Source organism: Cicer arietinum, chromosome 6 (genome assembly GCF_000331145.2).
Source record: "Cicer arietinum cultivar CDC Frontier isolate Library 1 chromosome 6, Cicar.CDCFrontier_v2.0, whole genome shotgun sequence".
NCBI classification, from domain to species: Eukaryota; Viridiplantae; Streptophyta; class Magnoliopsida; order Fabales; family Fabaceae; genus Cicer; species Cicer arietinum.
This window is the reverse complement of record NC_021165.2, coordinates 69,127,511-69,147,510: the sequence shown is the minus strand read 5'-3', so window position 1 is coordinate 69,147,510 and position 20,000 is coordinate 69,127,511. Positions and strand designations below refer to the sequence as shown.

Here is a 20,000-nt window from a genome sequence, read left to right as displayed (position 1 = left end):
CTCTCTTTTAGCGACACAAAAACACAAAATAAATAAATATATATATATATATATATATATATATATATATATATATATATATATATATAAGTCCACAATTTCCATGATACAATTAGAGCCGTCAAAAAAGCCCCAAACTCTAAGGCCCCTTAATTTTCTTTCTATTAAACCCATAATATTAGGCCTCTATCAAAATAAATTTTTTTAGAATCCCAACCCATTATTTCATAGGGCTCAGGGGGCTTATAGGTCTTCAATATTTTGTTAATTTTGAGATTTTTTCTTAAAAAATTTAAAAAAATTTATTTTATTCGAAAAAAGTATCAAAAAAATTTAAATTTTTTTTTAAAATTTTGTGAGAAAAAAAAATAGTAAATCATTTTTTATCGAAAAAAATCGATTCTTTTTTTGAAAAAGTGGGGCTATAGGCCCACTAAACCCACAAAATTTTAAGGGATTTTTAGTGTGGGGACTTTGTTTTTTGAGGCCTTTTAAATTATAAATTTTTTTGGCCCCTCTAACATGTGAGTCGGAACCAATAATTAGGGGGCTTATCAAATTGACAGCTCTAGATGCAGTCCATACCAATTTATGCTCAAGATCGCATCAAACACAAAACCGACAAGCCTAATCCAATCCAAACCAAAAAAACACCATTTCTTAAATATAAAAATATAAAATATTTTGAAAGACAATATACATTCAAAAAAGAGAAAATAGAAGATGCATTGTAAACGTAGAATAGTTTTATACTAACATTCAATGAGTATTCCGTCAAATCACATAAATACACTTTAAATCCTTAAAAAAAATACTATACATTTTGAAAATAAACTTTCAATTAGAGGAATTGACAAAGCACAAAAGGGTTTGTATGAGAAAAGAGGGGTGCAAAAAGCAACCCTATATTCAAATCAACATAATAGACAAAATTGGGCTACAGAGTAAGTCCAGCCCAAATCCAATAACAAACTGGGGAAAAAGTGAAAATAATCATAAACAAAGGGTAGAAACCCCAATTAAAGAAAATATAATGGAACAAAGACGAAGACTTAATAATAGACTCTTGAAACAGAGTCGCATCAGAGAGAGAGAGAAGAACTAACTGTGTTGTAAACTCTCAAAAATGGCGAAGCTCATCTTTGTTGTATTACTCACTCTCATTCCAATTCTATGCACTTCCTTCTCCCCAGAAAAACCCTCAGATCGACGCATCCTCGTCTTACTCGACGACTTCGCCGTCAAATCTTCCCACTCTCTCTTCTTCAAATCTCTCCAATCTCGCGGATTCGATCTCGAGTTCAAGCTCGCCGATGACCCCAAAATTGCTCTCCAGAGATACGGACAGTATCTCTACGATGCCTTAGTTTTGTTTTGCCCCACAATTGAACGTGAGTTTTTCACTTTTCACACCCCCCCGCTCATTTTCATTTCTTTATTAGATCTTCATTTCTGTTGCTGTTTTTGAAATGGGTCGCGAGGAAGTGATGTTTTTCGCTTATGTATATTTTAAATTTTCGATTTTTAATTTTGGTATTGTAAATGGGGGTTTATGGATGTTGTGTGTGATGTGTTGTAGGTTTTGGAGGATCAATTGATGCTGCTGCTGTTTTGGATTTTGTTGATTCTGGTCATGATTTGATAGTTGGTGCTGATAATAATGCATCTGATTTAATCAGGGAAATTGCTACTGAGTGTGGAGTGGATTTTGATGAGGTGCTTATAGTTTAATTTTTGTACATCGATGTTTCTCTGTTATGTGCTTATGTTTTGGTGGTGTATGTGCTTGGCTGATATAATTTGTAGTATATTTTGGGAATGTGTTATGTATATAATGAAATCAATCTTTTTAATTTTGTATTTTTGTTTATTTTATTTTTCGTAGGATTCTGCTGCTATGGTTGTAGATCATTCTGGATATGCAGTCTCCTCAACAGAAGGAGATCATACGTTGATTGCTAGCGATGATTTTATCAAGTCTGATGTGATCTTGGGAAGCAAAAAGATTGAGGCAAGTGCATTGTTAATTTACTAGTAAACTGCATTGTGCTCAAAATATTGGTTATGGCATTAACATTACTTTTTTTTTCCAGCATTGTCTCTACTGTTTGAGTCAATGAAGTTTTTTTGCTCATTTCCATTTTTTTCCTTTGTTTTAAAGGGTTGTGAAGTGGCTTGTATGTCACTGGCGAAAACTTATTATATTTTTTATGATTTTCTCATTACATGCAACAGGCTCCAGTACTTTTCCAGGGAATTGGACATTCATTGAATCCTTCTAATAGCCTGGTAATGATATTTCTTAATCTTAGTTCACATGTCATCATAAGCCTTATTGCTTTGATTAGTTTTACACTAGTTTGGTTACACTTGTTATATGTATTTCAATTCAGGTGTTGAAAGTTCTATCAGCATCTCCTACAGCTTTTTCTGCCAACCCAAAATCTAAGTTGACAAGTCCTCCATCACTCATTGGATCTTCAATCTCATTAGTTTCAGTTATCCAGGTCTGCCAATATCTCATCCTCCTATTGTGTATGTGTGTCAGTGTATTGCTTGATATCCTCTTTTGTACTTTTCTGGCTTTGTTTTTGGAATATTCAGGAAAGGTTTGATTCTTAATGTCACTCATGCAAAAATATATTGTTTGAGTATTTGGTGTTAAGTATGTATTGTTAGGATAAACAGCTTAATTAATAGCTTATAGCATAAATGCTTATTATATAAAAAAAGATATAATCTGTTATTATAAGCTTTTCCAAACAGTGTCAAGTTCTTATGCTGGTAGATAAACTCAAATAAGTGATAGAAACTGATATTTATGAGTAAATCGATGAAAAAAATTCTGAGTTATATAGATATATATAGATAAGTATTAATTCTTCAAGAGGGTATGATTACACAATCGTCACACTTACACAATACTACAATATAGGAATAACAACCAGACTCACACACCCTACCCCAAGATTTCAAGAGCTTGGTCTCTCCCTCCCAAATTACCACTTTCTAATTTTCAGAATAACCCACAACAGCCTGCAGTTTCCCCTTTTATTCACACACAATACATAACTAACTTAATAACTACTTGTTAAATAATAACTGTCACAAACTGCCCATGTATTCTGCTGTCACAAACTGCCTAACAATAAGTCAATCCAAATAAGCCCTAGAATATTTCCACCTTTATCTTTTTGTTGTTTCCATTTAAAGGACACACATTTTACTGTTCATTGCATGCGGTTTTGATTTTTTAAGAGATTGATTCTGAAACTAAGTTGTGATTCGTCGTTTATTATTTTCATTTTGATTGTTAGGCAAGAAATAATGCTCGGATATTGATCTCTGGCTCATTGAGCATGTTCAGCAACCGGTATGAAAGGCTTGCTCGACCTTGTTAGCCTGGTTTTGATTATTGTAAATGTGTAAGCTCTGAAGCTCAGAAACTTGGATTTTTTTTTTGTGCAGATTTTTCAGGTCAGATGTGCAGAAGGCAGGCAGTCCAACCAAGTGAGTAAAGTTTTAACCTTTTTCTTTTTCCTGATTTCTGTCAAAATTTATTCACTGCTGAAGTAGTTACCTTTTCTCTTGGCCCTGGTATAATATAGTTTTCATAGCTATTATTAGATATGATATATGACAGAACATTATGACGTTGTTTGATCCATGTAGCTGACGCTACTTAGTAGGATAACGCTCAGTTGTTGTTGTTGTTGGGTAATGGCTAATGCTTTCACTAAATCCAACATACACAGGCCAATAGAATATGATCTTTAGGGAAACATACTGTTTCTAATATAAGTTAAGTAATCTGTATTTTTGTGGAATAACAGACACGATAAATCTGGTAATGAGCAGTTCTTTACTGAACTTAGCAAATGGGTTTTGCATGAAAGAGGTCACCTCAAGGTAAGATAAAAATACTTCAGTCAATTTTATTCTCATTGTTCATTTATTTGATATTTGATATCATCTTTCAGCATCGTTACTGTTAAATAATATATGTTATTGCTTCATATTTTGACATTAAGGCGGTCAATGTGCAACACCACAAAGTCGGAGAAACTAACGAACCATCCATCTATAGGATCAACGATGATTTGGTAATTTGAATATTATTTCATTGCTGGTGTATGCATGTTTTCTTTGATTGAAAATTTACTTTGGCTGATGCTAGCTTCTCAAATTTTTTTAAAGGAATACTCTGTTGAAATTTACGAGTGGTCTGGGACAACATGGGAACCTTATGTAGCTGATGATGTTCAAATTCAATTTTACATGATGAGCCCCTATGTCTTGAAGACTTTATCAAATGACAGCAAGGTTCTTTTGATTTTTTCTCTTGAACACTCTTAATTTTTCTCTAGTAAACTTTTGATTGAAATTTGTCGGATTGCATGTTCTGTGCTCTTTCAGGGTCGTTATTTCACATCATTTAAGGTTCCAGATGTCTATGGGGTTTTCCAGTTCAAAATTGAGTATGAAAGACTTGGATATACAAGCTTATCTTTATCAAAGCAGGTAATTGCTGATCTTCTAATATTTAATATTTTTACGAGTCATTCTACCCAAATCACTGTTTTTCCTTACAAAAGTTGAACACTTTTTTCTGCTTGATTAGATTTTCCTTTGTATTTGAGCACTGTCACAAAAAAATTCTCTGCATGTTTTTATATAGAACATAACAGCTTTACACAAGCCACAAACACCCTACACCTTATGGGTTTACAATTTCCTCTTTCCAATGACTTATCTTTTTAGATGTTGACCTTTATGGCGCATAGCTGTGCATTATTTATTAGCTTTGCCTATGCATTTAGTTAAACTAGTTTTTATTTTATTTTTAATTCAATGTTAATTGTTGGATAATATTGTAAGAGTTTGTTACAAGATCACACTAAATTTCAATATTTGGCAACCTGTACTTTGAAACTTTTTACTTTTATTGGTTTTATAGATTATATAATAATAAGAAGAAAAATTCTGTAAGCACACGTCATGAGTGTTGTTTAATTTTCCTTGTAGATTCCTGTCCGACCATTCAGACACAATGAATATGAGAGATTTATCCCAGCCGCTTATCCCTATTATGGAGCAGCATTTTCGATGGTAAGAATCTCTCTCTCTCTCAATGGGAAGGGATAATCAATAAAATAAAATATAATCTTGAATTTCATCTTGGATACTCTTGATTAACTTGTTTGTACTTCCCAAAAGGTAATACGACCAATCACCATGTGTGTCATTGTTGTTTGTGTGCAAACTTGGAGATATTTTACTGCTGAAATCCACCTAATGAATTTCTGACTAATCTTTGCTTTAAATTCCCTGATCCTAATGCCTTTAGAGTGTGTTTGGATGGGATAATTGAAAATTCTAGGGAAATTAGAATTCTAGGCAATTCAAATATTTCAATTGAATTCCTTTCATTTCTAAATTTTGTTGTTTGAATAAAGGAATTGTTCTTTTAACATTGGGCTATTTTTATAAATTTCAAAAGTCTGAGGGCAAAAATGAAAACTAAATTTGGGCCAAAATTGACATTTTAGAAAAGTTGAGGAACAATTTTTCAATTTTATAGGGACCATTTTATGATTCATAGTTTATAGAGTAAAAAGGGAATTTGAAATTCTTAAGTTTTAGGTGGTATTTGAAATTATCTAAATTTAGTTTTTACAAAATATCTCATGAAATCTCTTCATTTTGAAAATTCTCCAAATTAATTATCCAAACAAGGTAATTTGTATTGAATGATTTGAATCCCTTAAAAAATTATATTCCTTCAAAAAATTAACTCATCCAAACACACTCTTAGTGTTACTGAAAACCCTTGCCCCCGTCTTCTCTTATCCCTCGTTGTGCAATTCAGTTAAAGCTTGTCCAAAAGTCCATTTGTTTCTTTCTAAAAGCTTCTCAAGATCCGACTCATTGTATATATTTTACCTAAATTCCCCCCTTAAAGTCGAATAATTTTTCAGCTACCACCAGGGTCTAGTGCATAGTGTGTGTAACTGTTGTAAATTCGGAGTACCGAACACCGAGCTCAATTACTTATAAAAAAACATATAATTTTCAGCTCGGAATATGTAATTAGATTATGCATGTTATGTTCTGTAGCTGAATGTTGAGAATTCTCCATGGCTTTTATGTAATATAACCTTTTGATTGTGATGCAGATGGCAGGTTTCTTTGTGTTCAGTGCTGTTCATCTTTACAACAAGTAGATGTAAACCATTGCATGATGTTAATGTAGTCTGTAACATGGCAGTTGGACTTATTTTGAGATTGAAAATTTTGATTAGGCGATCATGATTGATAAATGTCTTAAAACAGGTGTTTCTAACTTAATATAGATGCGTTACACTTTTTTTGTTTGGCTAGAACAAAATCATTGCATTTCGATTACAATAACATCACCAATACAAGTAGATATTGACTCAAAGACGTCACCATAAGTCCAACAAGATACTGCCTCACTAGCAAGATGGTGGACTACTATGGTTGTATTTTAATTTATATGTCCTGACTGTAAAAATATTTTAGTAATAGTATTTTATACTATCGGTTAATTACAACTATTGGTCATATGAAATATTTGACTTTTATTTTGATCATCTCTAAAGTCACAAATATGATTGGTTGTAATAGACCGATAGTGTATAACGATTTACACTGAAAGTATATAAAAATTAAATGCAAATGCTACATTAAATTTTACCACAAAAAGGATAAGATGCACTAGCATTGATTCACTAAACAACTCATTCCAATAGTTTTTAAATTGAGTCATTATAGGAAAGGAATAGGAGACCGCGGAAAGCAAGTTACTCTCTGTAAACTAAATGGAAAAAGAGGGCTCTCTTAGAGAAGTTTCCTTTGAGATTAATCAATATGGTAGAGGTGAATCAGCTTTCTTTCTTGAAGAGATCGTTTTTCTTGATTTTTATTGAGGCTTCGTTTGCACAACCAACACAGGATATTCATAGTTGTTGGTCTCGACCAATTCACTAGAATGGTTGGAGCTACAGGAGCTCCTACAATCCCTAGAACTGCTGTTGGTTGTTGGCTAGGCTCAATTTGAAACACAGCTTTCCATTTCTATGCGACTTCTGGAACGGATGAAACTTTTCCTCTCCAACTAGACTAGAACAAAGGAGAGTCGATTCGGTATGTGATGATAGCTATGCTTGCTCCAACTTAACCAATGCTCGGAGATGTTTGACTCGTAGAGCTAGGAGATCAGTGAAGTGAGCCGGACAGCCAAGCTAAAAGTTATTCCATTACGACTACTCCATAATTTTGCACCACCACCTTACCCATCATCTATTACTGGAGATGAAAGATTATCCCTAATGCCTTGCCCCTCTCCCTTCTATCAAGAGCTAAACCCAAGGGAAAGACTCGTAGAGCTAGGAGATCAGTGAAGTGAGCCGGACAGCCAAGCTAAAAGTTATTCCATTACGACTACTCCATAATTTTGCACCACCACCTTACCCATCATCTATTACTGGAGATGAAAGATTATCCCTAATGCCTTGCCCCTCTCCCTTCTATCAAGAGCTAAACCCAAGGTAAAGAGTTTTATTTTGCTAGATTTACAATAATGATAATTGGACATCTCTAATTTTTCAACTCTCCTTCAAAACTTCATTTGTTCCTATCTCTCTTTCCATCACATAACCAACATATTACATCAGATTTTTTTGTACTAAGGAGTGTATATAGTGTTCATTTGTTCTTAACCATAGAAGATATATTGTTTTTTTCAAAATAATAATAATAATAATAATAATAATAATAGAAGATATATTGTTTGATTAAGTAATTTGGTTCAAGTGATTAATGAACTTCAATTAAAGAGAATTTGAATTTGAATTTGGTGTTTCTTCTTTCTCCTCATGTTTTGTCAAAAGCCCCTAAATTTTATTTGAATTGGTCAATCCGTAGATGTATTTTATACGTCTAAATTGATCAATTTAGACGTGTATTTAAAAATATATTGGAATAGAGGAAGAAACCACGTTTGAATTTAGGTTAAAATAATTTTTAACCAAAATTGATTTATCTTCTAACGGAAATTCAAATTAATTACAAGACTCATTTTCTTTGAGACTAAGAAGGTTGAGCAAAAATATATATATATATATATAACAAAAAATTTGAGCCAATTAGATTCAAAACTTGATGTTTATATAACTTTTTCCTTTGTTTGTTTGATGTGGACACGAGACTTCATAGTTTTTCACTATAACCTTTAGATGCCTACAATTTTTTATTATAAAGAAAATGAACTAATCAAATCTTATCTACTTCTGTCACTAATCGTTTTATGACTAATTTATCTACAAGTTGTGTAACTTATTCACTTATTTTACTAGAGAGTTTTAAAGTGTACACGACAAAGATAACTGTCTGGTCAATTCCCCTTTGAGATGGATCAGAAATGCCTACAATAATAAATGCATACAATTGTTCATTACAGGTGATCTCAGTCATTAATTTTAAATCAGATAGTTTAAATTACAAAATAACAAAATTAACTTTGACGGTTCAGATGCATTACTGTCTGATGCAGGAAATCCAATTTCCTTTGAAACATTACATTCCATATAGTAAGTACATTTTGTTGTCTTTTTGTATTGATTAACATAATGAAGTTAGCACATAATTAGAGAGCATAGACTTAATTAACTTTACTACTAAACCGAATTCCTTGAAAGTACCAAATGCTTACCCGTGATAGGATAGCCCATAGTATTGCCAATTGGCCAGCGCACTATGGTCACGGGAACACTATGTACAATATAATACTATATTATATCTTGTAAATTGTTACAATGTTCAATTTCTATATATAGTTCTCATTCTCATGAATTTATGACAGTGTGTGTAGTGTCGAAATTAATTATTTTAGATGGAGTCATACAGGAAGGTTATGATTGTGGGGATAATGTTGTTGGCCATTGCCAATGCAATGTTGTTGGTTAATGGTCAGTCCTATTGTCACATGACAAAATCAGGGCTTAATTCATGCAAGCCTTATGTGAGTGGTGACAATTCTGTTGATGATCAAATTCCATCCAATGCTTGTTGCTCTGCTATTTCCAAAGCTGATCTTCAATGTTTGTGTCGTTACATGGATTCAGGGTTGCTTTCTTTCTATGGTGTTGATCCAAAACAAGCCATGGAACTACCTGTTAAGTGTAAGCTTATGGACTCGTTCCATTGCTAAGACTATGTCCATCTACAATTACTATGCAAAAGCTCTAGCTACTAGATTAATAATGTAATGGTTTCTTTTGCACTTGTTTTTACCCTGTTTATGTTTTTCATTTTTAGTAGGCAAATGTTAGTCGTTAATATGTTATGTTGAGTTCAATCACTTGAACTATTGTTAGGAAAACATGTTTATGTTTTCTTATTTTAATTTCATTGTGTTGTTCCAATGTTTGTTGTTGTGTTGTTCAATAGTGTTGTTTATTTTGCTTGCTTTTAATTTAATTTGTTTTATTCTCCTCCATCAAATCATGACGTGATTAAAAGTGGTCATGGTACAAAAATCATTTGACTACATTAATAGTTTGGTTTAATTATTGAAAACCGATTTAACCGTTTAGTGTAATTTTATTTAAAATCATTTAAAAGTTCAGTGTAGTTCTAAATCAATTTAAAAATGGTTTATAAATATAAACTAGTTTAATATTTAGGACAAATTTTTATTTAAAATTAATTTTAAAATAGTTATTTGAGAAAAGAATTTTGAAATTCTTGTGATAAAAAAATATCTATTTTTTTCGAGAAAAATAAATGTAAAAAATTTTCCAATAAAAAACTTTTTGGAAAAAATAATTTCCATTGGCAAATTTTTTTTAATTTTTTTCGAACAAATTTTTTTCGAGAAAAATAAATATAAAAAGTTTTAATTTTTTTTATAAAAAAATTTCAGAAAAATATATTTTCAATTTTTTTCTCAACAATTTTGCAAGAAAAAAATGTTTTAATTTTTTTTTTAAACAAAAGATTCGATATTTCCTACATTTTTTTTGAGAAAAAAAATTCAAAAATTTTGTAAGAAAAAATCTTAATTATATAATTAATTGAATTATTTTAAACATACGATTCAATTCATAAACCATTTAAATAGTTTAGTTTATTGTAGTGCAACGCAATTCAATTTATTAAACCTAAACGCGATATATGTCTCTCTTATAAGATCATTCTTTGTTGTAGTATAAAATAGTTTTCATTTTGAAAAATAGATTAATATACACTTTAAAAAATATTTGGGGTAACATTTTTTATTGAATGGTTGAATATATATTAAAAAAAATGCTAATGACTCGTAGTATATAGTGATCCATCCGATAAAGAATATCTATGTCATTAGTATGAAAATGGTGAAACAGTCTTTATACGTCGACATGATTTATTTGGTTAAGATTGATCCTTTAACATGTAAGTATGTAATGTAATCATAAAATTTTAAATTATTGTTGTGCATGTGATGGTACGAGCAAGAAATCACGTGGGAGAAGAGGTAGTTGACGTAGCGTGGAATCTAACTTTTTATTTTCAACTCTCGTATCATGGCTTGGTGGAAACCACTAAGTTTCCGACACGTGTCATTTAGGTTTACGTGGCAACAGCATGAGACAGCACGTGGCGGATTTGAATAAAATTCATTATCTTGTTACACAAGCACAAGCAGGCAGCAACCATACATAATTACATAGGGACATTAATCTCTTACATTATGACTAGGTCAAATTTAATTATCTATTACGATAGTCAAAATTTATTCACTAGATGAAAATAAATACCTCTCAATAATCTAATAATAAAAATAATTCAACCCATCGCAGGCCATCAACATCCTAATATTAGTATTTCTTACTTATTTTGTTTTGGATGATTTATCATAAGATATTATTTTATGATAAAAATATATTTAACATTTTTTTATAATAATAATAATATTAAGCTTTTTATAAATAGAAAAATATCTTTCATATGTAAAATCGATTGGATTTTTTTTATCTTTCATTTTTATATAAAGAAAACTTAAAATATGAGTTTTAGCACAAATCTATATATTCAGAATAGTCTAGAATGAAAAACATGTATGTAAGGATTAGTCATTTCAAAGTGAACTCTCTCTAGTTACACAATACACATTTTATGATATATTTATTTAACAATTTAATCAATTAATTAAATTTAAAAATAACATAATATGTTTTTTAAAAAGTACCCATAAACATGTAATTTATGGTGCATACTTTAAAAGATGTATATGGTAAATTTTTTATTTATGATGAATATTTAAAAATTATTTATCATAAATTATAAACTTAATGTGTATCGTAAATTACATTCGAATTATATTCTTTACTTACAAAATTTATATATTAAAAATAGTAGCTGTAATATTAAATTTGTTAAAAATGTGTATTGCTTTTTTGTAATTACTCTTATAATTATTAGTATTGTTAGAAAGAAAAAAATAATTTACTGTCATAATAATACTAAATTCAATAGAAATATTTTTGAAAAAACCATTTATGTAACATTTTGAAAAGAGCCTATATTAACGAAAGCATCCCAAAAGAAGGTATTTTATATATAGGTGTATATGTACGTACACGTGTGTGAAGGTATTTGTGAAAATATTGGATATGATTTTTCTGAATAAAAATATAATATGCGGTTAAAAAATACATATTATTTGCAATAGTATTGTTAGGTTAATAAGAAAACAAATTAAAATGGGAGAATTTTATAGAATATTAATTAATTCGATATATATCATAATATTTAATCTTTAATTTAAAAATTAAATGAGTTTTTTTTTAAATATATATTTTCTATCATTTATATAATTCTAATAATTAAATATTACTTATTAAAAATCTCAACGAAATAAAATCTATTTATTTATTTTTAATTTTTATTAATTATAATAGTAAATATTGAATATTTTTATGATAATATATAAAATTAGTATAGTGTCTATAGACAACAAAATGATGTTTTTTTCTTATGAAATGATTTTTCTTAAAATACAAAAGTCATTAAATAGTTTTTTTATTTATAAAAATAATCGTTAATTTATTATTTATAAAATAAATATATCAAAATACTTCAATTTGTAAATGTACCGCATAAACTCCCTTAAAATGGTTGTTTTAGAAATCTTAGATTGGATCAAACATTTATAAATAATGTTATTTTATATTTTGTCTTATAACGGAAATATGATGTGAAGATTTGGTTAATAAATCATATATAAATTATCTCGTCTATATTCTTTGAATTTTGAGATTTTTTTTACTTGATCTTTTGATACTCAAGTCATTTAAATTTTAATTAATAAAAAAAATATTCACAAGAATATCTTTAGATACATTTTTTAAATTTTAAGTCTTTTTTTATGATTCCGTAATAATTAAGTCACCTAAAATTTAATTATTAAAGAAAATTTATATAGAGAGATAAATATCTATGTGTACATTCTTTGAACTTTGATCTTGTTTAGAGAATCTCATTATACACAAGTCACTTAAAATTTAATTATTAAAGAAAAATAATAATATCTATCCAAAAAATAAAATTTACTTGGGTAATTTTGGCATACAGCTGTGTGAAAAGAAGAGCGTGTTATGTAATGGTGAATTCATTCATTCATTCATTCCCTTTTGGAAACTTGTTGTACAAGTAATAATATATGTGTCTTATGTAGTGTTGTTATTATAATGTATTATATATATAAGCCGAAGCTTGTGCTTCTTGTATTGCTTAACTCATTCTCTTGGCTAGTACTTGTTGCTTTCCGCGTTTAAATTTCAATCTAAAGTGTAAACATGGATGAGATTTTAAGAGACAAAAACAAATGTGATAAGGCTCATTGCTTCCTATGTTCATTTTCCATCTTCAATTAATACCCTCTCATTTTATTTTTCTTCATGCGTGCAAGCCATTCTCAAAAACCACATTTCTTGCTTCTTAACACCTTTATTATCTCTCTTTAAGATTCTTCATTCATCTTCTACCTCAATTTCTTTCCACTTTCATTCCCCTCATCACCTTTTTACAATAACAAACTTATCTCAATCCATCTATATTTCATCATTGTCGTTGTCTTCCATTCCTTATCTACTTCCATCTCTTTCAAAGGTTTCAACTTTTCTTAAATCTCTATCTTGGGTCTGTTTTTGTTTTTTCTTTCCACTTTTTCATCTTTTCCTTTTTGTTGTTACTTCAATCATGATAATTATGATGCTGATGTTTCTTATGTATATATGCAATTCTTTGAGATTATGATACTTAGTTTTTGTATTGAGATTATTATTATTATTATTTTTCTTATTGAGATTGTATCAAAACTCATAAATTGATTCATCATTGATACACTTCAAAGAGCTTATTATGGTTCTGAATTTAAATTTATTCTATATTGCTTTGTTTTGTTAGAAAATTTCAATTGAAGAAAATTAATGGGGAGTCATATGAGCAAGAAGATTCCTGAATCTTCTTCTTCAGCTGTTAACTTACCAACAACAACTGAATTGCACTACAAAACAGAACTCAGTTCCTATGAAGCAGCCTGCAAGCAAGACACAGATTTGCAAACTTTTGATTCCACACTTCAAGCCAGAACAAACCAAGTCATAAATACACTCGTCGAAGGTGTCGAAGTTCGAGCCCTTTCGTTCGATTCGCTAAAACAAGTCACAGGATGTCTCCTTGAGATGAATCAGGAAGTTGTTAGAGTTATCTTGGAGTGCAAGAAAGACATATGGAAAAGCCAAGAACTGTTTGAGCTGGTTGAGGAGTATTTTGAGAACAGTTTGAAAACATTGGATTTCTGCACTGCATTGGAGAAGTGTTTGAAGAGAGCTAGGGACACTCAATTGCTTATCCTCGTCGCGATTCAACAGTTCGAAGAGGAATCGGAATCGGGCGATAACCGTTACTCAAAGACATTGCAAGAATTGAAGAATTTTAAAGAAGCTGGTGACCCTTTCACAGAAGAATTCTTCCAAATTTTTCAATCTGTTTATAAACAACAGATACTAATGCTTGAGAAACTTCAAGTTAGAAAGAACAAACTTGATAAGAAGCTGAAGTACATTAAATCTTGGAGGAAAGTTTCAAGTATGATATTTGTTGCTACTTTTGCTGCTGTTTTGATATGTTCTGTTGTGGCAGCAGCTATTGCAGCTCCACCTGTTGCTGCAGCAATAGCAGCAGCTACTTCAATTCCAATTGGTTCAATGGGAAAATGGATTGATTCACTTTGGAAAAACTATGAAATTGCATTGAAAGGACAGAAAGAAGTTATTGCTTCAATGCAGGCTGGTACTTATGTTGCTATAAAGGATTTGGACAACATTCGTGTGCTAGTCGATAGGCTCCAAATTGAGATTGAATCTTTATTTCATACTGTGGATTTTGCTATTGAAGAAGATCAAGCTGTGAAGATTGCAATAGAGGAGATTAAGAAGAAGCTTGAAGTGTTTATGAAGAATGTTGAAGATTTAGGAGTTCAAGCTGATGTTTGTAGCCGTGACATTAGGAGGGCTAGGACTGTGGTTCTGCAGAGAATCATAAAGCATCCTAACTTTTGAAGAAGAGTTTAGGACTCTTAATCACACCATACACGAGCCGTTGATTCTGTTGATATTTTATTATGGCGGTGACAATTATGTGGTAAGATGACAAAATCAATAGTTTTTATCGACTGTCCGTGTAAAATTAGTTTACACTGACAGGGAATATTTCTTTTTCTCTTTAAAGAAATATGTTATATGTTGTTTGTTTGTTAACTTTGGACAACAGTTATTTTCCTCATATTTGCTATGTAGTGAAATTTCTTTATTTATGGATGGATCCATGCATAAATATGGGTTCGTGTTGAAGATAATAATAGGACATAATTGGTATGTCTAGACAGTTGCACCTATATTTATTCTTTTGGAGCAATAGTATACTAATGCAATTTTATTTTTTATTATAATTTTGTATTCATTTAATCTTTTTGTTATTTACGGATCAACCTACAATTTGTCCACTCATAAAAAACGAAGGATTGTTTCATTTCATTTATTTAAGTTGGTCTTTACCGTTTTTAATTTACCTTTTATATTTTTTTTTGTCAAAAAAAAAATCAAATATTGTATTATATATTATGTTGGACATATTTTTTCTTTCAAAATCTAACTATAAAGTGAAATTTATTTTTATAAACTATTTCCTAACCATTATTTCTTTTCAATACTTACTTTTTTTCACGGTTTAATTATAGAATTTAGGAGATATATTTGTATTCAAAACTTTAAAATGAAGTTTCTTGGATAAATTCCTTAGACAAGGGGAGGTAAGTCTTTTTTTTTATATTGAAGGGGGAGGTAAATCTTAAAAATATATAGAGAGCAGCATTTTTTGACAATATAGAGCGAGGAGGATAGTAAAAAGGATAAAATTATACATACTATTACTTGTTACTTATTACTTATTATTTATTACTCCCTCCAACCTATATAATTATCGCATTTTACAATTTTATATATATTAAAAAAATATTAAAAATGAAAAATATTTGTAAAAACTTAAATGAATTATACAAATAATTATTTTATTTAATTATGAGAAATATTAAATTATAAATATAAAGTGAAAACTAACAATTGAGTGTAATATATATGATATTATTAGTTGTTGATATATACAATTGAAAAGGAAAATTAAAATTACATTAAAAACTAAAAAGTGAGTATTTTTAGAATAGTATTTTTTTTTAAAGTGACAATTATTATATAAGACGAGAGTAATAATATTTATGCAGAGTTATGACTACACATTTAACGCATGTGAGTATAGTCATGCTATATTATAAATATATATATTCTTAAATGCATTGATTATTTGTGAAATGTGGATAAAGTTGGCAAGTCTTGAAAGTTTGAAGGATATTGGGAAGTGTCTTGTAAGTTATGACTTCCTTCATTCGGGTGCGTAAAACATGGTAAGTTGGAAAAGAAAAGGACATAACACGGAATTTGTTGTGTGATAATGAAGGTAATAAAGCCATAAAATGGATGGAAAATTAGGTGGATACGGTTAAAAGATAAATTGATAGATAGTTGGATATATATACTTAATCATCAAAGTTCATATCAATTTGAGAAGTCAGTAAAATCAATTATTATATTTATTTATCGGTGATATACGCGCGCACATATATATATATATATATATATATATTTAAATAAAATTTATTTTACCTTAAAAACAGATTGTAACATAGAAGTTAGAATATTTAGTAAACAAAAAAAGCTTAACTTAGAGTATGAATTTTTTTTACTCCGAAACTACTAATTTTGCACTCAAATTAGTATATATTATTCAATCACTTATAAAAATGCATGCACTTATAAACAATTTTACATTAAAAAAAAATTAGTTGGACACACTCAGTGTTATGTTTGATTGCTTGATTGAGCATGTGTTGACCTTGCAATGTTTTCTTTCATCAATTGTATAACAGAGTAAGTAAATAATTAAATAGTTAAAAGGGTAAAAACAAGGCCACAGTTAGGTGCAGTTATCTTCGTCCACAAACATGCCTTTCCGCAAGGACCTTTGTTTTCTTACGTCTGCATGAAGTTTATCCACAAATACTAAATATAATAAAATGATTGAAAAGGTAAAAGTAACTATTTATTTGCTATTATATTTATATATATATATATATATATATATATATTTATATATATATATATATATATATATATATGTTGAAAACTCACACAAAAGACAATCAATTGTTCATCTATTTTTAATTTTGCATATTCAGATTAGTTGGTAACAAAATATATTGTTATCTCATCCCAAATGTTTTTGTGATTATTTCCAAATATGAATCTAGTCTCACGAAACCATCTCTGCTCATTTCTTGGAACCAAAACGTCTAAAGAACTAGCTTTAAATTGTCACAATATATATATATATATATATATATATTGTGTTGTGTTTTGATATATTAGATCGCATATCAAAGACGGAAAAAATTGGAATAAAGGCATCTCGGCGCATTTCGAAGGTTGTAGATTTGAGTTTGAAATATGTAAGGAAAAATTCAGCTATTTGCATTTCTATTTCACCATACTTTTGGTATCCTCACATTAATTTGTAGCTTATGTTCAATTCAAAAAAAAAATGTAGTTTATGTTTATAAATTAAAATTAAATTAAAAATATTTTCATTTATAAATTTGATACGACCTTTAAACATAATTTTTTTATATTTAATCGATTCAATATTAGAAGTCTAAATACATCTCTCATCTAACTCAACCATATTAAAAATTAACTTTTAAAATAATATGAACTTAATTTTTCTAATCTTAATAAAAAAATACTTGATTAGGGACATTTTGTTCATTAATACAAAAGATTGCGAATTTAATTTTTTTTAATAGTTGACAAACAAACAAACTTTTGATAAAGTTATTTGGTAAATAATTAAAATTGAAATTTACTATAAACAAAACGTTTCAAGTTTCAAAAAATAAATATATATTAATACTAAATTTAGTTTGAAACTTCACTTATCCTTAAAGTTATTATTTTATTGTAACGTTCATTTATAAAATAACAATGACATATTCATTATCATTATTATTAGTTGAAACATATTTACAATTCTCTTTTCTTCTATTAGATTTTTATCACATTTTTGTATTCTCTACGACAATGGGTAGCTTGTGTCATGACATAAGAAATGTAGTTTATGTCCTCTAAATTAAATAAATAAATAAATAAATAAAATTATTTTTATCTACAAATTTGATATGATCTTTAAACATAATTCTTTCAAATTTAATCAACTTTATATTAGAAGTCATCTCTCATCTAACTCAACCATCATAAAATATATGCCCATTTAAAATAATGTGAACTTAATTTTTTCAATTTTAATTAAAAAAAAAATTTATCAACGATATTTTATTCTTTCATACAAAAGACTGCAATTTTGTTTTTTTTTTTTTAATATTTAATAAAAAAATTGATAAAATTATTTGATAAATAATTAAAATTTACTTTAAACAACACTTTCAAATTTCAACAAATAAATACATATTAATACTAAGTTATTTTGAAAATTCAGTTATTTTTTACTCAAATAGTAATGACATATTCAATGACATAGTAAAGACATTTTTTTTTTACTTTTAATCTTCCTTCACAAAATAGTAATCACATATTTAATGTTAGTATTAATTAATAGCCAAAATATATTTTTTTAAGTAAATTAGTGGTATTAATTTTATAATATTTTGGACCCAAAATATTATTCTTAGAACTCTTTGGTGTCCTTCACCAACCAAGCTATACCTTAATTCAATATTCAAATATGTATTTGTTAAATTTTATTATCTATAAATACAAATAAAATATCACTTAAATTGCACTGACAAAAAATTAATAAACTTTCAACAAAAATATAATGTTATATCTCTAAAAACAATGAATCTAAAAATCATTACAAATATATGGAACATCATTATATGCGGATTTTAATGTAAAACATCATAATTTATTTGTTTTTGTTACACAAAATGATAAAGTACAAGTCATTTTTTAAATTAATTGTGTAGGATTTAGTTAAAAATAATAATGCAGTACACTTATCATTCAAAAACAATATATTATAACATATTTCTATTTTTATAATTTAAATTAACTATATAATTGATTTTATTTCTTGATATGTTAATGGTTTTGTGCTAACATATGTTGACAAGAAAATCATCTATATTAATTAATTGTATTTACAAAAGTGTTATTACAATGATTTAATTTATTGCTATTTAAACAATAACCTACTTTAATCAATATAAACAAATAGGCTATCCGATTTTAGAGAATTTTAGGACTTTTTTCCCTCTATTTTTTGTTATCAGTTTTTTTTATTTTATTAATAATATTTTTAAGGTGTTGCAAATAATTAATACAATTGAGTTGTCAATTTATCACGCGTTTTTTTACTTTCTATCTTGCTTTAAAAAATATTATTCAATCTCAACTCTCTAATTTCAAATTAATTAGAAATGCTCAAAGGTTCTTCAACAAAACAATTATAGCTATTTTTTCAACTAAGCATATGTTTGGAACTAAGTTTCAACAATATGTTGTTTTGAATTTCAAAAGCTCCAAATTAAAGTGTTGCCAAAACAAGAGTTTTAGACGTGGATACTTGTTTTTCCAAGCATACTATAAAACAGTTTAAGGGCAACAATGGTGTAAACAAACCAAAATTTAAAATGTAAATAAATAAATGATGTTTATGAAGAAACAGAATTATTCTCATCTCACATTGGCATATTTAAATTTTCAATATTCTCCTAAATCTCAATGTTGACAATTAATTATATTGTTAGTTATACTAAACTTTTATATTTCATTTTATCTATTTTTATAGTAAAAAAGAGATTATATAATCATAATGCAAAAATTACACGTACACAAATAAAAACATATCAACACTTGTGTGTTACCGCATAGCGCGTGAGTCACAGTTTAGTTTTGATTAATTAGAAAATAACAACACCATTAATTAAGAAAGTTGTGAAGGATAGAAAGAAAAAATCACTCCTACAAAATTTGTAAAATTTGTAAGCTACTAAAGTTTATAGAGGTGTATACTAATGAAAGTTATCAACAAAAAAACAAGAAAAGAAGTCTAGATGATTATACAATATTGTCAATTTGATGAAATATTATAGGACTCAGGTGTAGATTGTCCATAATCTGCACAACTATTTTCTCAAGCCTTTATAAAATTTTAGTATTAAGAATTAAAAATCATATCATTGTGAATAATTAAATTTTAAATCACCTCTTTGGTTAAATCTAATAAAATTTATTTGATTAAATCCCTCTTGTTTAGTTCTTTTGAATGAGACAAAAAATTTTTTTTGCTAATTTCACTTGTATGAA

The 20,000-nt window shown here is 28.4% G+C and overlaps 3 protein-coding genes across 4 annotated transcripts; all 3 read left to right on the top strand.

The window, feature by feature from the left end:
- The first annotated feature begins 1,062 nt into the window (after positions 1–1,062).
- Positions 1,063–6,368, top strand: LOC101493126 (dolichyl-diphosphooligosaccharide--protein glycosyltransferase 48 kDa subunit). The gene is made up of 13 exons (XM_004507355.4): positions 1,063–1,391; positions 1,580–1,716; positions 1,886–2,011; positions 2,236–2,289; positions 2,394–2,507; positions 3,318–3,373; positions 3,469–3,510; positions 3,834–3,909; positions 4,032–4,103; positions 4,198–4,323; positions 4,417–4,521; positions 5,026–5,109; positions 6,177–6,368. Exons 1-13 carry the CDS (start codon positions 1,127–1,129, stop codon positions 6,222–6,224), a joined length of 1,305 nt encoding a protein of 434 aa, XP_004507412.1. The 5' UTR covers positions 1,063–1,126; the 3' UTR covers positions 6,225–6,368.
- Positions 6,369–8,914: 2,546 nt separating this feature from the next.
- On the top strand, positions 8,915–9,232 carry LOC101492463 (putative lipid-transfer protein DIR1). The gene has a single exon (XM_004507353.4). The coding sequence runs from the start codon at positions 8,915–8,917 to the stop codon at positions 9,230–9,232; it is 318 nt and encodes a 105-aa protein (XP_004507410.1).
- Positions 9,233–12,811: 3,579 nt separating this feature from the next.
- LOC101492122 (UPF0496 protein At4g34320-like) lies at positions 12,812–15,131 on the top strand. Of its 2 annotated transcripts, none has more exons than XM_004507352.4 (2): positions 12,812–13,173; positions 13,471–15,131. In XM_004507352.4, the coding sequence occupies exon 2, from the start codon at positions 13,494–13,496 to the stop codon at positions 14,625–14,627; it is 1,134 nt and encodes a 377-aa protein (XP_004507409.1). In that variant the 5' UTR covers positions 12,812–13,173; positions 13,471–13,493; the 3' UTR covers positions 14,628–15,131. The 2 variants fall into 2 exon arrangements, with proteins under 2 accessions (XP_004507409.1, XP_073226030.1); XM_073369929.1 differs by having other exon boundaries at positions 12,812–13,203.
- Positions 15,132–20,000: the final 4,869 nt, after the last annotated feature.